At 54.9% G+C, this 20,895-nt stretch overlaps 2 protein-coding genes across 6 annotated transcripts; both read left to right on the top strand.

The window, feature by feature from the left end:
* Positions 1–312: 312 nt before the first annotated feature.
* Positions 313–17,032, top strand: HAUS7 (HAUS augmin like complex subunit 7). Of its 5 annotated transcripts, none has more exons than XM_020885437.2 (10): positions 313–449; positions 1,310–1,425; positions 5,439–5,506; positions 7,611–7,672; positions 10,270–10,361; positions 10,625–10,783; positions 10,887–10,983; positions 11,437–11,655; positions 12,611–12,725; positions 16,860–17,032. In XM_020885437.2, exons 1-10 carry the CDS (start codon positions 354–356, stop codon positions 16,928–16,930), a joined length of 1,095 nt encoding a protein of 364 aa, XP_020741096.1. In that variant the 5' UTR covers positions 313–353; the 3' UTR covers positions 16,931–17,032. The 5 variants fall into 5 exon arrangements, with proteins under 5 accessions (XP_020741096.1, XP_070319075.1, XP_070319073.1 ...); XM_070462974.1 differs by having other exon boundaries at positions 7,608–7,672; positions 10,887–10,977; positions 11,449–11,655; XM_070462972.1 differs by having other exon boundaries at positions 7,608–7,672; positions 10,887–10,977.
* A 64-nt stretch (positions 17,033–17,096) lies between these two features.
* On the top strand, positions 17,097–20,352 carry TREX2 (three prime repair exonuclease 2). Its single transcript, XM_020885438.2, has 2 exons — positions 17,097–18,703; positions 19,361–20,352. Exon 2 carries the CDS (start codon positions 19,395–19,397, stop codon positions 20,103–20,105), a length of 711 nt encoding a protein of 236 aa, XP_020741097.1. The 5' UTR covers positions 17,097–18,703; positions 19,361–19,394; the 3' UTR covers positions 20,106–20,352.
* The last annotated feature ends 543 nt before the right edge of the window (positions 20,353–20,895 follow it).

The raw sequence follows: 20,895 nt of genomic DNA, 5'->3' as shown, positions 1-20,895 counted from the left end.
CCGTCACCCAGGTTCCCCCTTTATCGAGGGAAGAGGGCAGGAGCGCCCTCTCCTGGAGGATGTTCTTCCCGCCGCGTCCTCCACCCCGGGCCGGCGGGCTGGAGCTTAGTGCGTGAGCCTTGGACCAAGTGCCAGCCCCGGCTCCTCCCCCTTTCCTCGAGGTCAGCCTCCTGGGCGGAGCCACTGCCCAATGGGAAGGCACGGTGGAGGAGGGGGCGGGATGCGTCTCTGCGCAATGCCCCGGCTACGGCGCAGGCGGGTAGGCGGGAGGGACATTAGGCTCGCGATTGATTGGTAGCTGGGCCAGCCAGTCAGCTGGGGGCGTGGGCAGGGCGCGGCCTCGAGCGGGAAACATGGCCGAGTTGGGGCCTGGCGGCGGCGGCGGCTATGAGGTTGGGAGTGACGACAGCTCGTTCCAGGCAGCCGTAGAGGTCTTCGCGAAGCTGAAGGTGCCGTGAGGCCCCGGGAGCTGCCCCTGGGCGGAGGGGTCTGGGCGGCGGGGCTGCAGAAGTCGGCGGCGGCTCGCAAGGCCCGGATCGCCGCTGCTGGGGGGAGGCTCGTAGGCTGTCCGTCTCCGCTCCCTGGGTGGCCTTAGGCTTTCACTTTGCTGTCTCTGTGGCCTGTGCCTGGGAGTTCAGGCGCCTAAACTTTTGTCCCGCGGATGCTTTAAGGCCTGGCGTGCGGAAGGAGTGCAGGGGCGGGTGGCGGGAATATGGGGCCACAGATCCTGGCTTCTAGGAGGAGGTCGCAGGGTCTGGGGGAGACAGATGGGCGGAGTGCATGCCTCCCGCTTTGAGTTTTCTTCAGCCAATGCTGGTGACATCGGTGGTGAAGACGCTTCCCCGCGAGGTCAGGCGGTGGCCCCGGGGCTGCGACCAGCTCTCCCCTCATTCCCTCTCCTTTCCCCTCCTCGACACCTCTCCCCTCGCCTGCCCCCTCCCCCCGATCCGTGATTGGCCCCGTGGGCCCTTTCCAGGTTCCCTTTGCTCTACGGCCAATATCCGACTCTCACCATAACCCCTAGTTGCTACCAAGTCAAACTACCGCTTCTGCCTCTAGGGGGCCTCCAAAAAAGACGCAAAGTGGTGGGCACCTGGAGCTGCAGATGAAGGAGACTGAACTCTGGGCGTGATCAAGACCGCTACCCGTGGTCCGGCGCTGGGGGTCTGTGTCACCTGCCTGGTGGCTGCCCTGCGGCCGGGAACGTGCGTGAATGGAGATGCACTGAGAGCATGATTACTGCTGTGTGTTTCAACCTTTCACTGATGTTGCCTTTCTAAAACTTCCTGGCTTTTCCTTTCTTGTTTAGGACCTCAATTGCCCCTTCCTTGACGGTCTTTATATCACAGAACCAAAGACCATTCAGGAACTGCTGTGTAGCCCCTCGAAGTACCGCTTGGAAATCTTGGAGTGGATGTGCACACGGTAACAACCTGCTTTCTTCCTCCCCCTCTCTTGGGTACACAGACACCACTCAACCCACAGGGGAAGATGGGGTTTCTTCTTTATATGAGAAAGTGCCCACCGTCTCTAGTCACTATGAGAGCAGCTGCTTAGACAAGAAGTGAAGTCGTGCTCGGATCTGGGGAGAAAATGTCCTGGAGAGCGCTTCAGCTTGTTTCTTCACAGCTGTGCTGTAGCTGAGCTTGGCTTCTGAGCGTTTTTCTGGCTGTAACTACTACTTACAGAGCTGGCAGGGATCTGGGAAATGATGTATTTCAGACCTTTCATTTTCATACTGAGAAGCTGAGGTTCAGGGTGGAGTCAAGAACTATCTGGGGTCTTACTACTGAGGAGTGGCAAGCCAAGGCCAAGACCCCATTTCCCAATCCTTTGGGTCATGGTACCATTTCTCAGACACTGATGGGTGTCCCCAAGGAACTGGGGGTGCAGAAGGCTCAGGTACCAATCCCAGTGCCTTCCTACCAGCGGCTCCCAGTGACCTGGAGAGCCAGACAGGACAGCAGGCCAAGACAAAGCCAACAGGCTGAGGGCTCTGGCAGGGGTGTGCTCAAGAGGCTATGGGTGTCCAGGGTAAAGATGGGCATGTTTTGCCCTGGGACCTGGAGATTTTCTTTAAAAGGAGACAGGATGTGTGAGCCAGGTCTTTGTAGGCTGTGTAGGATCCTGTATGTGTGCCACGCAGGGACCTGGGCAGACTTGGCTTCCCTTGCACGGTGCCAGGCACACACAAACACACACACAGCTGCACCATGTGTCCAGCCACTAGCCCCAGGTCACAGTTTGGTGCTGCACATACTTGAGATGTGCTCTAGGGTCTGAGGTGACAAGTGGGCACACAGACACATGCTCACTGGGATACCATTCCTCAGACACTGATAGGTGTCTCCAAGGAACTGGGGGTGCAGAAGGCTCAGGCACCAATCCCAGTGTTGGGCACACCTCTGTTGTCTGAGTGCTGGGATGTTGGCATGGAGGAGGTTGCGTTTGATCTGGGAAGGAACAGGTCATGGCGGACACTGGTTTCCATAGGAGCGGGGAGTCAAGGTGTGGGAGAGAGAACCAAGCAGCAGTGACTTGAATGGCAGAAAGAACCTGGACCAGGGGAGTGACATGTGAAATTGGCATTTTTGGCAGGGTCACTTGGGAGTTCTGTGTTGGATGGGTTTGGAGGGGAGAGGCTAGAGGCAGGGAAAAGACTGGAGCCTGGCTTGGAATGGCAGTGGCTCACGTGACAAGCACTGTTGGTCCTGGAAGGACTAGTGCCTGGTCCAGGAACCTGGGATAGAAGTGAGGATGGCCTGGGCTAGTTTGGAGATCTTGAACACAGGAAGGGGGCCAAAGTCAGGCCTTAGAGAGGCTCTTCTGGGAGGGAGCCCAAAGTTGCCTGGCCCAGGCAACTGGGGACCAGGTCCCTCTGCTGGCCAGGGGGGGGGCAGTGGATGAGTCTGGCTACGGCCCTCAGATGCTTTTAGTGCATTTTTAAATACAAGAAACAATCTTTTTAAGAAGCAACCAGGGAATGTCCGATTGATTTTTATGATCCCAAGCTGGCAGAAGTGCTGTAGACCTCTCGATGGCCAAAGAGGATTTCACAGAGTCCAGTTTCTTCCAATTTCCTCTTGGCTTCTTTGCACATGGCTTCACCATTTCAGCCTCGTTTAGGGCCACATATTCACCTTCCTCTGGGTGGAACCTGGGAACTGCATGCAGCATTGACTGGGGGGTGGGTTTGAGCATGGTGGTCTTGGTGGCTCGTATGCCAAGCTGGCCTTCAGCATGGGCAAGGCAGAGCCACAGGGCCCCTGGATCTCTGAGTTCAACTCTCGTGGGTTTCCTTGGTGCCCGAGGAGCTTTACTTGCTTTCGAGGCCTTGAGCACTATTAGTTTTTGCCCTGCTCCCTGCTGCTTCAGGAAAAGCAACTTTAATGAAAGTCCTTTCTGAGTGAGGTCACTTAGGCTTTGGGGGATTTATTCTTGAGTGTGTTGAAGTGGTTTGCTGTGGTTCAGCCTAATGGATCAGTGAGGGCTCCTGGCTCTCTGGTGCTTTGTGAGTGGGAATGTTGCCTGGCAACCAGGCCCAGGGCCAGCCTCCCAGCTTTTCACATGGTGGCACTTCCCTTTCCTACCCCTTCTGGCTCAGCCCTCTTTGACAGAAGGAATGGGTGCCTTAATGAGTAATTTAAGACAGGTGGCACAGCTGAGGCTGTTGTCCTGTCTCCCTCTTCCCTGCAGTCCTGCGGTGGGGGTGTCAGGGTGGCCCCCACTTGCTCCCAGCCCCCCCCCCCCAGGCCCCAGCCTGGTTGGGGCAGATATGGCCACAGGGAAAGAACAGTGAGCCTTTTCCACCGAACACCTGCGCTGTCCTCTCCCACCATCATGCTGAGACAGTCAGCAGGTCCCTAGGGTGAGGCCTGGGCCCCAACCCTACTAGAGCTGGGCGGGTTCTTGGTCCCAGTTATCCTGGGGCTCCCTGGCCAGCAGCTGGAGCGCCCTTCACATGGCCTGACTGCTGCACCAGGCCTGGACCTCGGAGCTGGTGTTGCCATGCTCAGACTGTGCCCCCTTACGGAGGAGACACAGTGGGAGACTTGGGCTTTGTATCACTTGTGATGCCTGCTGGTCTGTGTCTGGAAATGTTTCTGCCCATCAGCTTGGCAACTTCTTTTTAAAAATTTACTTATTTTAATTGGAGGCTAATTACTTTACAATATTGTAGTGGTTTTTGCCATACATTGACATGAATCAGCCATGGGTGTACATCCTGAATCCCCATCCTGAACCCCCCTCCCACCTCCCTCCCCTTCCCATCCCTCAGGGACTTTGAGTGCCCTGTCTCATGCATCGAACTTGGACTGGTGATCTATTTCACATATGGTAATATACATGTTTCAGTGCTATTCTCTCAAATTATCCCACCCTTCACCTTGGCATCTTAAGGCAAGATGCTTACCAGTGGCCACTCTCCTGTTTATCTGTGCAGTATTGTTAAGGCTAGGGCTCCACCAGGCCAAGGGGACAGGTAGGATGGCTGTCTCCCCACCTGGGAGGCTGGTACTGTGATCCCAGAGCCCACCATGCTAGGAGCCCTCAAATGGCTCAGAGCTGTGACCTTGGGTAGCATCATTGCCTGTTGACTTACATTAGTTTAAGAACAGAAGACGCCCCTCTGTTGAAAGAGATAGGCATGGGCCCTTACTAATGGTGGATCAGTCTGTGACAAGAGGCTGTGGTCATTCATTCGTTAATGCTCACCAGCCGCCTTTTCAGTGCTGGCTGCTGTGTTTGTTAGGGCCTAGAAGTACACAACAGAAAGTTGGCTCCTGGCCTTGGTGAGCCCAAAGTCTGGGAGGTGAGAGCCCAGCGGAAGGACCGCATCCAGGACTTGCAGTGGTGGAGGGATGCCAGTATGGTTATAGGCGGGTCCAGCCTTCCCGCGGCTTCCCTGGGGTGGTGAATGTCAGCCAGCGGTGGGCTTCACCGGATCAGCTGGAGCCAACTTGGTGTGCTTGGCTTGGATGGGAAGAAAGCCCTGCAGGTGGAGAAGGGCAGTCAGCCACATGCAAGGAGAGGGGCCCAGGCCCGGCCTGTGAGGATGCCAGACCAGGGAGGTCCTTTTCACACATTCTTCAAACAGACCTGCACCGTGATTGCAAGCAAAGCCAGTCCCTGGGTTCCTCCTGGAAAGGTGTCAGAGCTCTGAGGAATTCAGTTTTCTTTCCGCTTGGGCAGTCCTTTCATGTTTTTATTGTGAGAATTTTAATGTCAGTACTCAAATTCATGTTTCCGAGGTGAACTGGTTTTGTGTTTCGCTGATAATTTATGGAGTTGAAATCACATAAGATTATCTATTTTAAAGTGAGTTTTCCATTTAGCACCTGGATATGAAGATTCCCTTTTGAGAGCATCTGTAAGGAGAGATGTGAGGGCCCCCTGCAGTCCACTCATGCCTGACTGCTTTTGCTCTTTGCCTGCAGGGTCTGTCCCTCCTGGCTCGACAGGTTCAGCTCTCTGAAGGGGGCGTCAGCCGAAGTGAAGATCCAAGGTGGGTCTCCTCCATTACGGGAATTTGGTGTTGAACGGTGGATTCTGGCCGTTCTGACCTGGTGCGTGGCCTCCTTAGTAGATTGGTGGATTGTCCAGTGGACTGGTGTTTTCAGTGGATGTCCCCAGAGCCTGCTGGGATCTGCCCTCCCTTGTGCCTGTGAAGCAGACCCTGCCAGCCCATCCACTAGGGTGCTGGGGGGCAGAGACAGCCATTCTCGCTGATGCCACCAGTGATTAGACCACGTTGTGCTTGGGTGTGTGTGCATGCCTATGACATAAGGCATTACTGGGCAGGTCTGTGTGGGGGCTTATCTCAGAACTGCTTCTTTTCAATCCGTTTTTGGCAGAAACTGTCCTTAAGCCAGCAACGAGCACTAGGTAAAAGGGAGCAAATTGCAGTCCTGAAGGCGCTGGCTAGCTCTTCACCCACACAGCAATGTTTCCGAAGGTCCATCCTTCTGCGAGTCTGTGTTTGCCCCACCCCCGCCCCAGGGTGGGTGAGCTGGATCCCAGATTCCTGATCCGTGCCCCTGCTGGCCCTGCCACATTAGCTATCTGAGGCCTGTCCCAAGGCTGACATGGGTTGTGTCTTGGGGCCCGTTGAGGCCGGGCCAGCCTGGTCATGGGGTCACAAGTGAATCCTTGAACATGCACGCACAGGTACCTACCATGGTGTTACCATTCCCAGCCTCAGTTTCCTCCTTAGTAACGTGTGGGTGAGCAGCTCAGCCTGGCCCACCCTGTGGGGGGTCCCTGGGTGGCAGAGCAGGTGGTAGATGTGAGCGCTTGAGGAAGAGTGTAATTGGGAGAAACTGTGACACGCGGAATGGGGATCACAAGTCACCCGTTCACATTTAAGGAGCACCCGCTCCACACCCAGCACTGCTCTTGTGGAGCTTGCTTGCTAGCTAGGAGACAGGTGATACACAGGAGGTGGCGACATTTCTCAGTGTATCAGATGCTGAGAAGCACCATAAACAAAGGCAGGTGAAGGCAGGGTGGTGCTCGGGTGGGCTGGGAGAAGGGTGGCACTGTTGACGTAAGATGGCTGGGGAAGGCCTCCCCTTTAAATAACAAGAGTCATGTGGGAAGGAAGGAAGAGAGGCAGGCAGATCTCAGGAAGAATAGTGTTTGGGGCGAGAGAAAAACAAGCACCAAGGCAGGAGTTAGGAACAGCCAGGAGGCCAGGGTGGTTGCGGTAGAGGGCAGAGCAAGGGGCCAGGGCTGGGGTGAGGTCCAAGGGGCGACAGGGCCAGACCAGACCAGGCCAGGCCTGGTGGACTGCAGAAGGACGCAGGCCTGTATTCCAAGGAGGGCCGTATAATCCTGACTTTGGGCTTAACAGGGTCCCTGACCCGCTGTGCTGAGATGGGTGTGGGGCACTGGAAGAGGGGAATGCCACCCAGATCCTGGATTTCTAGTGAAGGGACCATTTGCTGGACTTGATGAGACTCAGATGTAGGCATTTGCAGGGATTTGGGGTCAGGGGCTGCAGGGCTAGGTGGGATGTAGAGCTTGCACTGGCCCCCGGCTTTGTGGCTCCAAGTCGTGGCGTACCATCTGGTTCTTTGGAGAATGCCCAGGATTCCCTGGAAGGCGCAGTTGAGGATTCCTTGCACCACATAGGGCCTCAGTTTCCTAATCTGTGAAATGTAAGAGTAGCCACCTGCTAGGGCTGCCTGCAAGAGGAAGGGGTGTGATGGCGTCAAGGGCCTGTATGAAACTGACAAATGTGAGATGGTTCCTTGTGCTGTGGCTTGCCGAGGTCTCTGAAAGAGTGGCATGCAGCATCTTTGGAAGGTGCCCTGGCCTTTGTGGGCTCCCCAGGCAGCTGGCGGGCTTCTGTTGGAAGCCAGCGTTGCCTGTATGGAAGAGCATTGAATGCAACCTCTCATCGCAGGTGAGGAACCTAGCTCCCAGAGAAGGGCAGTGACCAGGTGGAGGTCACACAGCAGGAGGCCATGCTGGCACCCCAGGGTATCCGCCATCTGCTTCCTTGTTGATCTCCTTTAGCAGGGAACCCCTTGGCACTTGGCCAGGGTGCCTGGCATCCCCCTGTTTGGGTGACTGTCTGCGGTAACTGGACCCTTGTGTTCCAGCAGAGATGGTGAAACTGGGCCATGAACTGATGTTGTGTGGGCTGGATGACCAGGAGCTCCTGAAGGTAAGAGAGAGCCCCCTGTCCCTGTGGGCTGGGGGCCTCCATGATGCTGGGGTGATTCTGGGAAGACTCCTTCCCTAGGAGCCAGCATCCTTAGCCCCTGGGGTAGGACCCCATAGGATTCCTTTGGGTGGATCCCTGCCATTCCTAGGATGAGGTGAGGGGCTGGTTGAAGCAGTTGAGGAGGTGCTCTGGCTTACGTGCCAGTAACTGTCATCCCCCTCCTCCCCCAGATAGCAGGTCCTTGTCATATGCCATCTCCCCGGGAAGGTGACAAAACAGCTCTCTCAAGGTTACTCTGTAACAGAGCCTGGCCTCTTGAACCCAACCTTCTGGCTTCTGAGCCCATGTATTTTCCTCCATGTGTTGCCTACCATGGGTTTCCATACAAAGGCAGCCACCCTTAAACCTACTCTGAAACCCTGCCACCTCCCCTTAAAATATAAGAAGCATATTTGAAATAATTATTTCCATGTTTTGGCTTTTAGAAATAATGATGCTCCAACTGTGCCTTATACATTTTTGACAGAAGACATGTTTCCGGTTCTCTTCAGTATATATGAATAGCTAGGAGTAGAATTACCTAACTTTCAGAATTCTTTGAATATGTTAAACTTTTCGAGGAACCCCAAAAATGTCTAACCATTTCACATTCTCACCAGCATTGTGTGAGGGTTCCAGTTTCTCACATCATCACCAACACTTGTTATTGTTCATCTTTTTGATATGAGCCATCCTGGTGGGTGTGAAGGGCTATCTCATTGTGGTTTTTTTTTTCCTCATTGTGGTTTTGATTTGCATTTCCCTGATGACTAATGATGTTGAACATCTTTTCATGTGCTTATTGGCCATTTGTGTATCTTCTTTGGAGTAATGTCTCTATTCAGTTCTTTTGCACATTTTTTAATTGGGTTATCTTTTTATTTTTGAGATGTAAGAATTTTTTATATATTCTGGATACAAGTCACATCAGATAGTTGATTTATAAATACGTGCTCCCATTCTGTGGATTGTCTTTCAACTTTCTAGATGTGTCCTTTGGAGTACAAAATTTTTGAGTTTTGTTGAAAAACAGTTTTGTATTTTTAGCTCTTATATGTAGATCTTTGACCCATTTTGAGTTAGTTTTATGTATGGGTGTAAGGTGTGTATCCAACTTCATTCTTTTGTGTGTGTCTGTCCAGTTTTTCCAGTTAATCAACCATTTGTTGAAAAGACCATTCTTTCCTCATTGGACTGTTTGGGCATCTTTGTTGAAAAGCGATGAATGTAAAAGTGAGGCTTTATTTCTGGATTCTCCAATTCTATTCCATTGATCTGTATGCCTGTCTTTATGCCAGTAGCAGAATGCCTTGATGACTGTAGCTTTGCAGTAAATTGTGAACACGTCAGTCCTCCAACTTTGCTCTTTTTCAGATTGTTTTGACTTTTAGGGGTACCTCGAATTTCCATATGAATTTTAGAATCAGTTTGTCAGTTTGTGCAAAACTGAGCTTTTGATGGAGATTATGTTGAATCTGTAGATCACTTTGGCAAGTATTACCATCACCTCTAATAAGTCTTTCTATCCTTGAACGTGGGCTGTTGTTCCATGTAGTTTGGTTTTCTTAAATTTCTCTTGGAGATGTTTTGTAGTTTTCAGTGTACAGGCTGTGAGGAGCGGCTTACCCTTTCCTGAGCTGGTGGGGCTCCTGGAGCTGGTCTGCTGCAGAGGGGCTGGTGGGCAGCCCAGGCCGTGGGTCAAGGCTTTGTGAGATCCTGAGTGACACTTGGTCTCACGTTTCTGCCCAGGCTTTCCTCCGTCTAGACAGTGTCCCACGCCCCATCTCCTACTCGCAGGGTGCCCTTTGGGTGTATCATTCTGGCTTGGTGTTGTTTGGGGCCGGTTGGGAGAAGGAGGCGACACGAGGTAGTCATGCCCCCAGTGGCAGGCCAGGGGGCATGGAAGTAGAGATGCCAGGAGCTTGCAGAGGCACTGGCCCCGTCCCTGTGGCTATGCAGGTGGGAGCCAGGCTTGCAGGGAGTGCCAGGCAGCTGCAACCATGATGCTTGTGGACGGGAACTGAGCTGCAAACAAGACAGCAGAATGTGACCCTGTGTCCCAGTCTGCTGCCTCCCCGGGGCTGCCTGGGCCCCCTTGGCCCTCCCCTTCTCTGCCCACTCTAAACGCTGCTGCTCACAGGGCTCTCGGAGCAGGCTGTGTTTACAGCCCATATTCACACAGGCTCTCCCAGATTGAATTTGCATCACAGGGCTTGGTCTCGGCCCTCTTCCCCTTTCCGAAAGGAGTTGAGCTCTTGATTGGATCACTCCCGGCCGGGCATCCCAGCTGCTTTTGGGGCAGAGGGTGACTCAGCTGCTCTCAGGGACTCTGGCTGTAAGGCTTGGCTGCATGTCGCCTATGGGGGAATGAGTCCCTGTTGGCCACGAATTAGTGGGTGTGACGTGGCCACATCCACTGCCTGTCTTGTTGTGCTGGGTGTCCTGAACCTGTCCACAAACCTGCCAGGTGGAAGCCTGGGGGGGCTACTGGCCCGTTGGGGCAGCAGGGGGCCCCTGGTACATCGGGCTAGTGAGTGCATGTGCCCTTCCCTGCCCAGGGCCGGGCCTGCACCCAGAAGCAGCTGCACTTCATGGACCAACTGCTGGATGTGGTCCGCAGCCTGAGTGTCAACGGCTCCAGCTGCTCCAGGTAAAGCTTGGCACAGGCCCTGCCCGAATCAGCTGCTGAGCGCCCTTGCTCCTCCAAGTCCCCTGGGCACATCTTCCCAGCAGGAACTCCCCCATGCTCCATCCCAGGGGAACGCAGGCTCACCCCACCGAGGACGGATACCTGGGCTGTTCCTGCAGGTGGGCGGGCTCTCAGAGACCAGAGGAGATGCCTTCTCCTGGCCCCTTCACTGGTCTTGTCTGGTTTCTGGCATTGACAGCGTGGCCCTGGGGCTGCCTTTGCAGCACAGAGGAGCGCTTTGAGGACACCAGGGAGAAGACCGAGGGGCTGCTGGGGGAGCTCTTCTCCAGCCCTTGCCTGCAGATGCTCCTGAGACCTGAGTGTGAACCGTGGCCCATGGACGTGCAGCCACTTCTCGACAAGCAGAGTGACAACAGGCAGGGGTAGGTGGCCTGTTGGCTGGGATGGAGCCTCCTGTGCGTGGTCCACAGGTGCCCCAGTGCCTGTGATGGCACCAGGCAGAAGTCACCCCTTGTCTCCCTGCAGGGCCAGCCCCTCGGTCAAGTCAGAGGAGGAGAAGGTGGCAGAACTGGCCCAGCAGCTGCAGAAAAGCGCCTCAAAGCTTCAGGCACTCCAGGTAGAGGTGAGGTGCCGGCCACAAGGGGGTTGCAGGGGGCCCCCGCCGGATGTCCTGAAGCCTCAGACAGCTCTGTCTCTTCGACAAGCGTGTTGGGAGGCCTGAATGAGGTGGCGCATGTGCTGAAATGGCCCAGTTTCTAGAATGTGATGGCCGGAGAGGGGAGGCTTTTCCAGGAGTGGAAAGGACCAGCTTTGGAGGGGAGCCCTGTGCCAGGCCTGGCACCCTGGGCTTTTCCTGGGCTTTCTCCTGCAGCCCTCCCTGCAGCCCCAGACTTGTCTTCATTGCCACTAAGGTCCTCAGGAGGACATTGAGGTCCCTGCAGGCCTCCGGTCTTCTGTTTGCCTCCTGGTTTCTGGAAGCATGGAGTGGCCAGCAGACCCCCACCTCTCCAAGTGGCTTAGGGCCCTGCCTGGTGCCCCGTGGCAGGCAGGACAGCCTCCACCCCTGACTTCGCAGTGCTTTGCACAGCAAGGAGCTGCTGTGGGCAGCGCCCACGCCAGCACCCTGGACCAGAAGCTGCGCCTGGTCATCTCTGACTTCCATCAGCTTGTCGTGGCTTTCCTGCAAGTCTACGATGACGAGCTGAGCGAGTACTGCCAGCGCCCAGGCCCCTACCTCCATCCATGTGGCCCCATCGTCCAAGCCGTGTACCAGACCCTGATGTCATGCAGCCAAGTAAGCATTACCCTTCCCCCGGCCCCTCCCAGGGGCCACTGTACCCCCAGCGAGGCACCCAAGGGCGGGGACCGGCTGAGCTCCAGGCTCCAGGCCTCAGGCTGAAACTTAAAGGCAGGTTGAGGCTATAGAGGGGAGGAGGGGTGCTGGGGATGTCCCGCCATGGGTCCCCCTGCCCTTCATGAGGGTGCCCACCAAGCCACAACTGCAGGCGCAGAAGAGGTATGTGCACTGTCTATGCTGGGCCCCAGCTGACCGTGGGAGACTCTCGTCCCAGCCTACAGCTTCTGTCCCGGTGTTGGCCTCAGCCTGTCTGCACAAAACGCTCAAGCAGGTGTTCGTCCTCGCGTGGCCCAGAGCGGTGCCATACAGACAGACGGATGCTTGCCCGTCTGGGCCCTTGACCCAGTTCGGACACACAGGAAAAGGCGACCTCACATGGCTGAGCTGATGGCCTCAGGATTGATTCCGATCCCTGGAACCCAGACTGCTATCTTTGGTTATGATTATGTGCACACTTGCCACACATGACACTCTGCCATCGACTCAGGGCTCCCATGGCACTGGCCTTAGTGTTCTCACAAGAAAGCTCCCAGACTTCTGAACCTCTGACCAGCTTGTTCTTTGCTAGTCTACCAACAGGCTGAGTTAGGGCACAGTCCTCGCCCATCAGAAAGGCCCTTTGACCTTGAGACACTGACTTTTGCACTGTCCATCTGTCCCCTCAAACCCGGCTTTGTGTGGCCCCAGTGTGGGGTGTGATCCGTGATAGTGTGGTGTCCCCGCAGGGCCAGGAGGAATGGAGTTATGCTGGGGAGCTCTGGTGGGTGACTGTCCTTGCTGCTGGAGGCAGGTGTTCAGTGTCCACTGGGGCGGGGAGCAGGAGACACCTCCTGTGGGTCAGACCACTGGCATTCAAGCCTACATGTCCCCACCCTCTGTTCCTCCATCCCAGCTATTGAAGGTGGCTGTGGAAGTCACTAGCACCTCAGCGAAAGCCGTGCAGATGGCGAACCAGCAGCAGGACGAGCAGATATGCTGGGGCAACAACAGCTCTGTCATGAGTCTAGGTATGTGGTCACACCTTGCTGTGTCCGTGGCCACCGAATTGGTGGTCGGGACCATCTTAGGGCACCTCGGCCTGCATTTGGGGACTGGTCCCTTCCTGTTCTCTTCTTTTTCTGATGCTTAAGGTTTTCCTTCCCTTAAAAAATGCTTTTGACAGATCAGAAAAGAAAACCATGAATGGTGGAAAATGGGGATTCTCTAAAGCCGTGCAGAGGGAAACTAAAAGCACTGCATAACACAGTGGCCCAGAAGCGGTCAGTGTTCATGTTTTGGTCTGTTTCCCTCTATTCTGTTTCCTCTCATCACTTTTTAAAATTTATTTATTTATTTTAATTGGAGGCTAATTATTTTACAGTATTGTAGTGATTTTTGCCATACATTGACATGAATCAGCCATAGGTGTACACCTCTCATCATTTTTTATATTTTTTTATAAGTTGAATCTAATCACATCATACTACACTATTATATTCTTTCCCTTGGACCTCATTTTAAGCATTGACCCAGGTTCTCAAAGTCATAATTCCAATCGTCAGACACTTCCTTTCAGACATGAGCTAAAATTTGCTTAATGTTTTCTGTTACTGAGCCTGTAGGTCACTTTCGATTATTTATTGTTATACTGTTCCAGCATTTGCAATACTGACAAATGGGAATAATTCAAGGTTTTATTCTTGGATAATGCTTGGGTAGATACTGGTTATGTGTATATTGTGGGACAGTATTGTTTCAAAATTTGGTTACAAGGACATGAGGAAATGCATATAATGTTAAAAGGAAAATGCAGGTTAAAAGTGAAATACACAGTATGATCTTACTTTTCTAAAGGGAAAATATGCAGAGGAATCCATTGTAGGAGTTGAGCTACCACATGGATGTTGATTTTCTCTGTGTCAGAGTCAGAGGTGATTTAGATTGTTTGTTATTCAGTCGCTAAGTTATGTCAACCCCATGGACTGCAGCATGCTGGGCTTCTGTATCTTTCACCATCTCCCAGAACTTGCTCAAACTCTTATCCATTGAGTTGATGATGCCATCCAAGCATCTGATCATCTGTAACCCCCTTCCTTGTCCTCCTGCCTTCAATCTTTCCCAGCATCAGGGTCTTTTCTAATGAGTTGGCTCTGTGCATCAAGTAGCAAAAGTATGGGAGCTTCAGCATCAGTCCTTCTAATGAGTATTTCCTTTAGGATGAACTGGTTGGATCTCCTTGCTGTCCAAGGGGCTCTCAAGAGTCTTCTCCAACATCACAGTTCAAAAGCATCAATTCTTCGGTGCTCAGCTTTCTTTATAGTCCAACTCTCACATCCATACATGACTACTGGAAAAACCATAGCTTTGACTAGACGGACCTTTGTCAGCAAAGTAATGTCTCTGCTTTTTAATATGCTGTCTAGGTTGGTCATAGCTTTTCTTCCAAGGAGCAAGCATCTTTTAATTTTATGGCTACAGTCACTATCTGCAGTGATTTTGGAGCCCAGTATAAACTTGTCAAGAAAGTAAATTCTGTCACAGTTCCCATTGTTTCCCCATCTATTTGCCGTGAAGTGATGGGACCAGATGCCATTATCTTAGTTTTTTTTAAAGTTGAGTTCTAAGCTAACTTTTTCACTCTCCTCTTTTACTTTCATCAGGAGGCTCTTTAGTTCTTCTGTGCTTTCTGCCATAAGGGTGGTGTCATCTGCATATCTGAGGTTATTGATATTTCTCCCAGCAATCTTGATTCTAGCTTGTGCTTTATCCAGCCCAGCATTTCGCATGATGTACTCTGCATATAAGTTAAATAAGCAGGGTGACAATATACAGCCTTGACATACTCCTTTCCCAGTTTGGAACCAGTCTGTTGTTCCATGTCTGGTTCTAACTGTTGCTTCTTGACCTGCATACAGATTTCTCAGGAGGCAGGTACAGTGGTTTAGTAGTCTCATCTCTTGAAGAATTTTCCAGTTTGTTGTGATTGTTTAGTTTGTTTCCTGTTTCTTTATCCTGTTCTGCAGCCTTCACATATTCTGCAGTGAACATGTATCACCCAGGGAATTTCCCTGTGATTGTCAACCTTTAAGAAAGGTTGCAGTGAACTCGTTTCAACAGTTGAGGTTCCACACGGGGGTGAGGTTCTGCCGTTGTTGCGGGGAGGCCAGCTTCTCCCCTTTGTGGGGCTAGCTTTGTTGTTTCCCACCTTCCTGCTATTGGGTAAGGTCAAAATTGTGTCTGCATTTAATTTTAAACTTTGTTTCTGAGTAAGTTTCTTCTTATGAAAAATACACTCAGAGAAGGTTTTTCATTGTTGTTGTTTTTTGTTATAAGAAAAAAGCAGCCTTTTGGGAGGAGTCTTAACTCAGGGTTAGTCAAGTGAAAAGCTGCCTCTGTCCCTTGGGCTGTGGCAAACCCCCTTCAGTCCATTGCCACTGACTTTAAAGCAGATAGTTTTGTGACCACAGACTAGGCTAAGAGATGGAACATGCCTCGCACAAGAGCGACTCCATCAGCCGCTTCCTGCCTGAAGCTGAGCGCTGGCCCGGCTTGGTGAGGATTCTCTCCCGGTGCCTACACTCCCAAGTAGGGTCTGTGATCACTCACGTTCATTGACATGTAATGGAGGCCCTGGTGTAGTCTCTTCCATCTTCCGTTCTCAGATCTGTCTTGCACTTTGGCTCTTTTTGACAGTCTTGGTGTGGGGTCACTTTTGAGTTTCTCCCATTTGGAGTTGTGTGAGCTACTTGTGCGTGTAGCTTCATGGTTTTCCTCCACACTCAGCCAGATGGCTGACGATGTTTCCTTCCTCCGCACCTCTGTTGGTCCTGCCTTAAGGTCAAGCAAAGTCATGGGCTCAGGGCCTTTGCAGGTCTCTCCCAGATGCCCTCGTGGCCCCAGGCATGCATGTGGACTTCCACATTCCCAGGACTCTTGCAGCTCTTCAGAGCCCTCCTGGGCCATTCCTGCCCTATTGTCTCTTTCTGCACTTGCTGCTTTGTCTGTGTTTGCCCCAACCCTTTTCCACCGCCAGAGGCAGTGGTCATTCAGAGAAGAGAACTTTCCAACCAACTTGAATGAACATACTCAGCATCTTGTCCACACATACTGAGGAAACTGGGAAAAACCAGCAAGGAGAAATGCAAGCAGACACTCTTTAAGCAGACACTCTTAGGGGTTAAACATGGTTGTCAAAGTGTTCAGAACAGTCCATGAGAGAGTTAGGCAGATCTTGAGTGAAAACATCTCGAGGCTCAAGAGACAAGGGGCAGATATACAAACAAGGGCAAAGAAAAACAGCACAGAGATGGGCTGAGATCTCTGACGCTGAGAAAGGAAGGAAGGAGGAGGGAGGCAGTTGCAGAGTTGAGGGCTGAGTCCAGACCAGAGGGAGCCCCAGGACGCACTCCAGACCCAGCCTCCCATAATCCACAGTAGCAGGGATGCAGCGTTGGGGGCCCAGGCTTGCAGAGACAGCACAGCTTGGCCAAACCCTGAGCCAAGAGAAGGCCACGTAGCACCGAGGGCCTGGGACAGAGTGGTGACATGTGAGCTGGGAATACACCTGGATCTGGGGGAGCCCAGGAGCAGGGCTGGGGCATCTGGAGATTGGGAGAATCTGAGGACTTGGTAAAGGGAAATGACACCCCCGAATCCTATCTGTATGTAAGAGAAATGTGAGTGCCCTCAGAGGGAGTGGCGGTGGTGAGTGGGAAGGCTCGTTGGGACCAGGCCTGTCTCCTCTCTGTGAGATTCCTGCCCAGCCATCACCGTGATGCCCAAGCTTTGCACTCACCCTTGGGATGGGCAGGACTGAACACCACTTGCCAACCTTGTGGGAGGGCAGAGGATGGGCTGGAGAGGTGAGCTCCTGGAGGATGGACTCGGATGAGCTGAAGGAAGGACTGATCAAAATCCATACAGCATCCAAATGATGAACCTCCCTGGCTCCTGGGCTCTGCGGAGAGTGGCAGGGAGGGACCCGGCCAAGCCAGTGAACCCCAGCCTGGGGGCTCTGTCTGGGGCCCCCAGGGGCTTCCATCGGAGCTCACCAGGCCCTGGCCCCGTCAGGGGCTCCTGGCTCAACCCGTCACTGAGTGCCCGGGGTCCGAGGACAGCTGGACTGACTAACCTTGCTATTTGCCGTTCTCTTTCATTGGCAGCCACCAAAATAGAAGAGCTAACCCAGCAATATAAGACCTTCAGCGACCGTCTGCACAAAGGCCCACAGTAGCCTGTGAGCAGGGAGCTCTACCCCGAAGAGCCAGGCAGCAGCAGTCAGCCCCCTTGCCGCCTCTAGCTGCTCAGCACCTTCAGCTCTTTGGTGGGGGGTGGGATGGGGTGGGGTGGGGTGGGGAGTGAGGGGAAGGTAACGTGGGGATGGTGGGGGGTGGAGGTGGGGTGGGGTAGGGCGGGTTTGGATGGTGTGAGCTGGGGAGAAAAGAAAGCCCAGGTTTTAAGAAGTTGCCTCCAGGCTGCTTTTTTGCTTCTGTGGCTCTGCCTGACTGCCTCCCTGCCCATCCTGCCTGCCCCATGTTCCATCGCCTGTTAAGCCTGGCGGTGTCTTGTCATGACTCCTGGCTGAATGCGACCATGGCCTCCACCAGGCCCTGATCCGCTGCTTCCTACCCCCAACCCTGGGCTGGCCTTCGGGGTGCTGGCACCCACTGTATCTGGGGTGTGGCCAGTGGGGGCGTGTGCTTCCTTCTCCTGCCTCCCCAGGCCACCCAGCACTGACCTGGGGAATTCTTGTTGGTGGCCCGACTGGTTGGCCAGGAAGCAGCTGTCGGGGCTTTCCAGGGCCACCCAGTATCTGCCTGAGCTGTGTCACAGCCACCTCCCTCCTGCAAGCCCGGGGACAGGCACACCTAGTTGGGTCCCCTGCCCCCCTCAGCTCAGGATCAGGCTGAAGGGTGCTGGGAGGCCCCCCCACCCCATATAAGCATTTGGTTGCCAATCTCACTTGCACCTTCATTTCCCTGATTCCCCTGTGGCTGTTCCAGACCAGGAAGCTCCAGGGAGCTGGTCCCCTGCCATCGGCAGAGGTGGGAGTACAGGCAGACCCCTGGGCACTGTGGCCCAGGTTCCTTGACAGCTTTACAGCCCAGGAGACTGAAGGGCCCGCTGTGGGCAGGCTGCCCCTGGCTCTTGGCTGCCTCCCTGCACCCCAGTGGGAGACTGGGCTTGTGAGCACCCACTGCCAGAGGCTGGCAGGCTTGCCCAGGGATGAGGTCCTGGGGATGGTGCCATCCGCTCTCCTGGAGCAGGGAGGGCCTTTTCTCTTACCTCCTACGTTGACTGTGCCCTTCACCCTGGCCCGAGCCACTTGGGCTGGGTAGGACCCGGAGCCTCTGGCTCTCATGGCACTCGGTAGAGGGCTGCTCCCACCTGCCACACCTCCCTTTGTACCTTCCCTGGCAGCCTCTGCTCCAGGCCCCTGAGATACTCTAGAGGAAGAGGAGCCCCCTCCAAAGTGGGAGGGCTGCTGCCCTGATGCACCCCAACTGCTATCAGTGGGGCCACACTGTGGCCTGTCCTCCTAGCTCACTTTGGTTGCCTCTGGTGAAGGAGCTGTGCCCTGGAGATACTCCTGTGGGAGGGTGCTAGCCCGGGGCTGGGTGTTGAACCCAAGGCAGCAGGCCCGGCTGCTGCCGCCAGCCCTGATCAGTCGTGGAGGCAGGGCAGAGGGCTTGGGTTTCCTCTTCACGCCTGTGACACATTTGTGACGACACGTTCTTCCAGCCCAGGCTGTGCTCCACCTGTGGGGAGCCCGCCTGTGGCCCAGGAGCCAGTTTTTCGGCCTGTAAAAACATGGGGCGTGTGTCCCAGCAGCTATGAGCAAGTGAGGGGGTGGCAAGCCAGCCGCACAGGTCTTGTGGCCTCAGATCTCCTCCCTACCCAACAGGCAGCTGGGGGCGGGCCACAGCCACAGATTAAAGGCCGCCCAGAGCAGCCTGTGTGAGACAGGTGTCCAGTAGCCCAAGAACCCGGCCAGCAGCTGCTGCAGGTAAGCCAGCGTGGCCAGCTGCCGGGGCCGGAGGCAGAACGGGGGACAGATTGGGTCAGATCCGGATTGGATCCACCTGTGTGCTGGGAGGAGGCCAAGCCAGGGAGGCTGGGAATTCCCAGGAGAGCTGTCTTGGGTGCCTGCTTTCCAGCAGCTGATCCCAGGGTCACGTTTGTTGGGCACTGGGCCTGAAGCTGCTGGCCACAGTGTGTTGGTGATGGTGCCATCCTAGGCTGCAGTCCCTGGTGACATGGGCCTGGCACACTGCCTGTCCATGTCCTTCGGTTCCAGAGGCAGAGGCCCCCAGGCCAGGGTCTGGGCATATCAGACCTGCCTTTTGCTGTTTACTACATAGTAGCAGTGGGGATGGTCTGGGAGGGTCTGAGGGCCACCATGGAGGGGGTGACAAGACCCTAGGAGGCCTCATCCTGGACAGAAATTACAGATCCCAGTCACTGGATCCCAGTTTGGAAGGCCCCATAGCAGTCTCTCTGGATCTGGGTCTTAGAAATGGCTCCTAGAGCCTAAAGGCCCATGAGGTAGCCAGAAGGGAAGCCAGAAGGGTCAGAACCTTGGCAATGGGCAAAGCTGTGGCCGGCCGAGGCCAGGCATCCCCATCTCTTTGGCCCCTGTGTCGTCTGCCTCTTATTTCGGCAGCTGTAGGCTTCCCTGTTCTGTGAAAACCATCACCATGTCCAAGGGACCTCGGGCCAAGACCTTTGTCTTTCTGGACCTGGAAGCCACCGGGCTCCCCAGCATGGACCCTGAGATTGCTGAGCTCTCCCTGTCTGCAGTCCACCGGTCCTCCCTGGAGAACCCCGAGCACGATGAGTCTGGGACCCCCCTCCCACCCCGGGTCATGGACAAGCTCACACTGTGCATGAGCCCGGAGCGCCCCTTCACTGCCAAGGCCAGTGAGATTACTGGCCTGAGCCGCGAGGGCCTGGCCAGGTGCGGGAAGGCCGGGTTTGATGGCACCGTGGTGCGGACACTGCAGGCCTTCCTGAGTCGCCAGGAGGACCCTGTGTGCCTGGTGGCCCACAACGGCTTCGATTACGACTTCCCCCTGCTCTGCATGGAGCTGCAGCGCCTGGGTGCCCATCTGCCCCAGGGCACCGTCTGCCTGGACACGCTTGCAGCACTGCGGGGCCTGGACCATGCCCACAGCCACGGCACTCGGGCCCAGGGCGGTAAGAGCTACAGCCTGGGCAGCCTCTTCCGCCGCTACTTCCAGGCGGAGCCGAGTGCGGCCCACTCTGCTGAGGGCGATGTGCACACACTGCTTATGGTCTTCCTGCACCGCGCTGCTGAGCTGCTCAGCTGGGCCGACGAGCAGGCCCTCAGCTGGGCCCACGTGGAGCCCATGTACATGCCACCCGATGGCTCGAGGCTCGAGGCCTGAGCCAGGGGCTCGGTGATGCTGCTGCCCAGGGCAATGAGGCCCCAGTCCCTGCAGCAGGGCAGCACCAGCATCTGCGCCATTCAGCCGGGCCCAGACACCTACCAGGCTTTACCCCGTTCTGGTCCAACCAGTCTCACAGCCCTAAAGCCTTCTCCTGGCCTCTTCCCTGGCACGGGCACCAGGGAAGTTGGTTGTTGCTGGCACCCACCTGTCACCCCGTCTTTCAATAAACATTAACCACTGCTCACCAGCTGGCTTTCAGTTCCCCTCCTCCCCACACCCTGCCCAGAGGGGCCAGGCAGGGAGCAAGGCCCAGGGCAGGAGCCGAGCCCCTCCCCCCGCCCCCCAGGGCAGCCCCCTGTGGCCTGTCTGCGGTGAGTCTGCTAGGTGAGATGTCCGTGCTCAGAGCCTGGTCCAAAGGGTTGACAGGCTGGGGCTGTGAACCTCAAGCCATGGGCCTCTGCCCTGACTGGTCTCCTGCGACTTTGATTATCATCCCCCCAGAGACCCCCAAAAATCAGTGAGCAGGACCAAAGGAACTTCTGTGGGGCCTGAAAGTGTATGGGAAAAGCCCCACTGCCTCCTTCCCAGAGCCCTGTCCCTTCTCTTGAGTGGACAGCAGGCTGAAATCGGGAGGTGGGTACACAGAGCACCGAGCGGAGTGGGGTGGGGGCCACTGGTGCGGGAGGAGGACCGGAGATGCACACATCGAGTGTTCAGGGAGAGTACCGTCGGGGCTCCAGCTGTGCTGCATAGGTGCTCAGTGAGGGAGACAGCTTGGAAGGAGTCT

This window comes from Odocoileus virginianus, unplaced genomic scaffold, assembly GCF_023699985.2.
Source record: "Odocoileus virginianus isolate 20LAN1187 ecotype Illinois unplaced genomic scaffold, Ovbor_1.2 Unplaced_Scaffold_18, whole genome shotgun sequence".
In the NCBI taxonomy this organism is placed as follows: Eukaryota; Metazoa; Chordata; class Mammalia; order Artiodactyla; family Cervidae; genus Odocoileus; species Odocoileus virginianus.
The sequence above is the reverse complement of the archived record's forward strand: the minus strand, read 5'-3'. Positions and strand labels throughout refer to the sequence as shown.

Coding starts and splice junctions, on each gene's coding strand:
- TREX2 (XM_020885438.2), top strand. CDS start 19,395: ATGTCCAAGGGACCTCGGGCCAAGACCTTTGTCTTTCTGGACCTGGAA.
- HAUS7 (XM_020885435.2), top strand. CDS start 354: ATGGCCGAGTTGGGGCCTGGCGGCGGCGGCGGCTATGAGGTTGGGAGT. Junction 7,673..10,269: donor ATGACCAGGAGCTCCTGAAG/GTAAGAGAGAGC, acceptor TTCCCTGCCCAG/GGCCGGGCCTGCACCCAGAA. Junction 11,656..12,610: donor CCCTGATGTCATGCAGCCAA/GTAAGCATTACC, acceptor CCTCCATCCCAG/CTATTGAAGGTGGCTGTGGA.